Source organism: Muscardinus avellanarius, assembly GCF_963383645.1.
Source record: "Muscardinus avellanarius genome assembly, chromosome: 3".
NCBI lineage: Eukaryota > Metazoa > Chordata > Mammalia > Rodentia > Gliridae > Muscardinus > Muscardinus avellanarius.
Window position 1 is genome coordinate 10181354 of NC_137788.1, and position 5903 is coordinate 10187256.

General features: G+C 50.4%; 1 protein-coding gene across 1 annotated transcript in view; it reads right to left on the reverse strand.

Annotated features, from left to right (window-relative positions):
• Window positions 1-714: 714 nt before the first annotated feature.
• LRRC38 (leucine rich repeat containing 38) overlaps window positions 715-5903 on the reverse strand; it is a gene marked incomplete at both ends in the record, with an annotated part of 43598 nt that continues 38409 nt past the window's right edge. The window contains one exon of the mRNA XM_080691307.1: window positions 715-968. Coding sequence (XP_080547433.1) covers window positions 715-968 — 254 coding nt within the window. The remainder of the gene's footprint in view (window positions 969-5903) is intronic.

The following is a 5903-nucleotide window of genomic DNA, read 5'->3' on the forward strand; positions in this document are numbered from 1 at the left end:
GGACCTGCTTCCTGGTTCAACCACTGCCAGCTCCTGGCTGCATCCTCCCCTGGTAGGAGCAGCGGGGGGGGGGGGGGGGTTTCTCTGGAATCTCTATGAAGAGGCCGCTAACCCCATTGAAGAAAGTCCCCCCTAATCACACCTCCCAAGGCCTCACTTCAAGTGCTATCACACTGGGGATTAGGTATCAACAGATGAATTTTGGGGAGACACAAGCATTCAGTCTATTGCACAAAAGTTTATTTGTTCTCGGGTCGCTGAAGCTGGTTTCGGTGGAGAAGATCTGAACCTGGATCTCTGTGAAGGAGCTGCTGTCTCTCGAGAGGAGAAGATGGGTCATGATCTCCCAGTGTAGGTGGGAGAGATCAGGGCATAAGCATCTTCGCAACCCGGGGTGACAAGTTCCATGGCGTCCTGGGAGGTTCCCAGCCAGCAGCCACAAAGCCGGACCCGGCCATCTTCTCCCTTACACGTTCAACCGAGAGATGGGCTCTCTTCAGGACCTCTTCCCTGGGTCCTTCCTGGGCTGCTCTGCTCTGCTGATTCTAAACTCTGAGACTGCAGTCCCAGCGGGCACCGAGGGTCTCAGACAAGGACCAGGCTCCGTCCTGTTCACAGAGGGAAGCGGATGCTGGCGTGTTTTCGGCACCTCGCTCTCTCTTGGAGAGGCGCCACCGGCTTGGTGCTGGAGGGCGGGGGACCAGAGAAGGGGGCTCAGTCGTCCTCATCCTCGTCTTCATCCTCTGTGTCCTTGTTGGGGGTGCATCTCTGGAAGCACTGCACCACGGTGGCCAGGAAGAAGCTGGAGATGATGGCTGCGATGGAGACCGCCACGCCCGAGAAGATGATGATGAACAGGTCGGTGAGCGACAGGCTGAACTTGCATTCGCTGAAGCTGGCCTCGGACAGCTCGCGCAGGGCCACCCTGCGGTTCTCTGGCGGCAGCGAGCACTGGATCTCGTCCAGGCCTGCGGAGGGGCAGGAGGCAGGAGGGAGAGGTTTAGCCCTCAGCTCGCAGCTGCATAAACATCAATCGGGTACCAGGGGTGGAACCCGGGGCGTTCTACCTCCGAGCTACACCTTCAGACCTATTTTTTTTAAACTATTTTATTTTTGCATCCCAGCACTTTAAAGCATCCTCAGCACTTAAAAAAAAAAAAAATAGGCCAGGCGTGATGGCTCACGCTTGTAACCCCAACATTTGGGAGGCCGAGACGGGAGGATTGTGGTTTGCGTCCAGCCTCAGCTACTTAGTGAGGCCCCTTGCAATTCAGTGAGACCCGGTTTCAAATATAAAGAATAAAGCTGGGCTTGGTGGCACACGCTTGTAATCCCAGCGCTTGGGAGACTGAGGCGGGTGGATCGCACAGGTTCAAAGCCAGCCTCAGCTACTTAGTGAGGCCCTCAGCAATTTAGTGAGACCCTGTTTCCAAATAAAGTCTAAAATAGGTCTAGGAGTATAGCCAAGAGGTTGAAAAGCCCCTGGGTTCCATCCCCAGTACAGAAACAAACAAACAAACAAAAAAAAAAACCCTAAAGAGTAAAAAATAGGGCTGGAGGTGTGGCTCGGAGGTAGACTGCCCCTGGGTTCCATCCCCAGTACTGCAATAAATAAATAAATAAATAAGTATTTATTTATTTACTTGGGGTACTAGGGATTGAAGCTAGGGGCATTTTACTTCTGAGCCATACCCCCAACCTCACTTAATTAATTTATTTTTTTCCAAAACCGAGCCTCACTAAGTTGCAGAGGGCTTCACTAAACACGAAGCGAGTGTTCACCCACCTCACCCAGCCTCTGGCAAGTGCTCACCGAGCCAGCAAGGCAGAAGCACCCCTCAAAACTAAAAGGAAACAGAAACTGCTTCTGATGGCATTTAAGTTTGTTTATCTTTTTTTGAAGCCTCTGAGTAATTATCACAGGAAAAATCAGAACACGCTGCTCTCTTGACCTAGTTTAAGGTTCAGTTGTGTTTTGATTTGGAATCGCTTAGGGTGGGAATGGCAGGGCGTCGTCCTCCAGTTAGGGCTGAGGACCTCTGTAGGCCTGGGTCAGGCGGCATGGGGGGGCACGGAAGCTAGGGGTGTGAGCCGTGCTCCCCAGGCCCCCAGGGTGCAGGGTCACCTCCGCAGCCTCCTCATCTCTGTGCACGGAGCAGAGAGGAAGAGAGGGTTTGCACAGCATCATGGGAAACCCCTGCCCCGAAAGGTCTCCCCTTGGCAAGAATGGAGAAACGGGGAGTACAGCTGAAGGTGGCTTCAAGTAGCGCTGGGCACTCAGAAGCTCCGGGAAAGCGCCGTGCGCTAGAGTCGCCACGACTGCGCTAAAATGCAGGTTCCCAGGCACTGGCCGTGGAGAACTGGATCCAGGAGGGCCCAACTCTGCAATGCTTTTGGGTAATACCAGGGATTAACTCAGGGCTACTCTACCACCCAGCTGTATCCTGGGCCTTTGATGGATTCATTGATTGAGACAGAGTGTCACTAGGTTGCTCAGGTTGGTCTCAAACTTACAATCCTCCTGTCTCAATCTCCAGAGTTGCTGGATCATAGGCCTGTGCCACCATGTCCATCCCAATGGGGCTTTCTCCTCCTCCTCCTCCTCCTCCTCCTCCTCCTCCTCCTCCTCCTCCTCCTCCTCCTCCTCCTCCTCTTCCTCCTCCTCCTCCTCCTCCTCCTCCTCCAAGGTACTGGGGATTGAACACATAGACATTCTACCTTCAAGCTATACCCCAGCCCTTTATTTATTTATTGTTTTGTTTTGAAACAGGATTTCACTAGGTCTGAACATCTCATTACATTGTTGAGGCTGTCTTCAAACCCGTGATCCTCCTGTCTCAACCTTCCAAGTAAAGGGCCTACAGGTGTGTGCCACCATGCCCAGCTCAACTCTGCGTCTTTAATAACCAAGTGATTCTGCTCCTGGCCCAAAGGAAGCTTTTTGTTTGTTTTTTTTTCCCCCTGTACTGGAGATGGAACCCAGGGGCGTTCTAACTCCGAGCGACACCCCCAGCCCTGTTTTATTTTTATTATTCTTTATTTTGAAACAGAGTCTCACTAAATTGCAAAGGGCCTCACTAAGTAGTTGAGGCTGGCTGCGAACCACAGTTCTCCTGTCTCAGCCTCCCGAATGCTGGGATGACGAGCGTGAGCCACCACGCACAGCTTGGAAGCGTGATTTTTGAGAAGCATTATTTTCTAGATGTCCAGGGAGATGTCCGTGAGAGGGATTTGACACCTACTGGGACACTCATTCCTAATACACACAGGGACGCCCTCTTAAACTCTGTGTTATGCATTGGTGTTGTCTTGAAGATTTCACTTGATGAAGAGTGTCTAAGCAGTTTCAAACCTTCCAGTCTAGAAAAATAGAGCACCTGACTGTGTGCTGAGTAATTCCTTTACGATAACAGTCACCACACTACCATATCCACGATAAATGCTACAGAGAACGTGCTACGAGGCAGGTGTTGTTCCTATATCGGCTCACTTAATTCTTACAACAACTCCACGGGATAAGTTCCAGTATCATCCCCATGTCCCAGATGGGGAATCAAGCCCAGAAAGGTGAAGAGACATACCCAAGACTGCACAGCTCAGAAGTGGAAGGTGGAGGACAAGTGCTCCGCCTCCGTATATAGATATGGACAAGGTCTCGCCGTGTTGCCCGGGCTGGCCTTTAACTTGCGATTCTCCTGTCAGCCTCCCAAGTAGCTGGGATTACGGCAGGCACCATGGCACTCGGCTGTAGTTTACAACTTAGACAATAACTAAGTACATCAAGACGGCGGCAGCAGCGTGAACAAGGAAAATTTCATATGCGCTGAGCTGGGAAAAGAGGTGTTAGGATGAAATCTTTGACAGCCTTTGAATGAATATTGTGAACACAGGCCCCCAACTCCACCATCAAACCTCACTGGACGTGAATCAGAGATATAGACTACTGAAATGTTGAGCCAACTAGAGCCTATTTGTTACCAAGCACAGTCTACTCCTAACTGACACATACACAGTATGAACTATGTGCCAACCCGAATGACCACTACAGTTCTACAACCCTCAGATGTGAGGGAGTGCCTGACTTTAGAATGCACAAAGGACTCTGGTCTTCTGCGTCTGGTCTGGGAGAGGAGAGAAATAAATGAATAGAGTGGTTGTAACAGTTGTGTGCACCTGCTACCTGCAGACATCACTCTAGGTGCTACATGTGGGAGCCCTGGGGATCTAGCTGGGTGGTGGATGGATTGCTAGCATGTGTTTGATCCGCAGGACCACCAAAAGAAAAAAAAATACGACCTAAATGCTACCTATATATTATTTAGATTCTCACAATAACCGTACGAGGTAGGTACTATTGTTAAGTCCACTTTGTGGGCGAGAAAGTTAAAACAGAGAAGCTGTATAGTTTCGGTAGCACCACAGCCTTGCCGTGGGGAAGCTGGGGTTTGGGCCAGGCGTTGGCTTCTCATCCTCGGCTCCCACGGTGCCCTTCTCCAGTGGACGACATGGAGACCTGCAAGGACACCGTCTTACATTAAGCTCACCTGTCTGCAGCCTTGCTTACTTCTGGCGACCTTCCAACTCTCAGGAAAACCCTTACTTGCCGTCTTTTTCAGTTGCTTCCGGGTGTTAAAGAGCTAATGGACCCTCGGCCTATTTCCAGCGTTATCTGAAAGTGAAGCTGATTTTTTTCACACCTCCTGAATCAGCCGGCTTGTATCCAGCAAAGAGCAGCCCTATTAATTACCCCGTGCCCCTGCAACCACCCGGGGGTACTTATTTGTCAGAAGCAGAAGATGGAGGGAGAGTGTCTGTGTGGTCTGCTTCCTTCTGTCCTGGCCCGTGTCTCTTCTGTCATCCCCAGCCAACCCACTGATGCTTTCCTCCCTGTGGGGACTGTTGCCTAGCAACCAGACCTCTGAACTCCCTCCTCTCCTGGAACCAATGCCCAAGGAATTAGATGGACCAGAGCTCTGTGGGCTTCCTGGGTTTATACTTGATCACAATTGTTTGACTGTTTCTCCTCCTCCTCTTCCTCCTCCTCCTCCTCCCTCTCCTCCTCCTCCTCCTCCTCCTCCTCCTCCTCCTCCTCCTCCTCTTCTTCTTCTACTTCTTCTTCTTCTTCTTCTTCTTCTTCTTCTTCTTCATCTTCTTCTTGACCTCTTCCTCTTCTTTCTCTCTCTTTCTCTCATACTAGAGGTTGAACCCCAAAGGGAATTCTACCTCTGAGTTATATCCCCAGCTCTACTTTTATTTTTAATGTTGAAACAAGGTTTCACTAAATTTCTGGGGCCCCAAATCCCGATGCTGGCCTCAAACCTGAAATCCTTCTATCTTACTTAGCCTCCCAAGTGCTGGGATTATAGCCACCATATATAGCTCCTTCCTTCCTTCCTTCCTTCCTTTCTTCCTTCATGCCACACTTGGGGTTGAATCCAGGGCACTCCACCATTGAGCTATGTCATTTTTAATCTTTTATTCACAGTCTTACTCCCAGGCTGGCCTCAAACTTTCCATCCTCCTGCCTCGGCCTTTGGAGTAGCTGAAGTCACAGACATGTGCTGCTGTGCCCAGCTCTTTTTCAACAAGAAGCCAAACTTAAGTGGGACGTAGTGGCACATTCCTGTAATCCCAGTATGTGGGAGGCAGAGACAGGAGGATCGCAGGTTCGAGGCCAGCCTCAGCAACATAGTGAGACCCTGTTAAAACAAAAAATAAACAAAGGGCTAGAGGTAGAGCTCAGAGGCAGATGCCTCTGGGTTCAACCCCCAGTACCACCCCCCAAACACACACAACCAAACTCCTACCTACTTCTTCTGAGACATTTGAATAAAACCAAGGAGGTCAAGACAGTTCTACGGGGCTCCTTTGCAGACACAGATTATCTTAGTGGAAAAAATGAA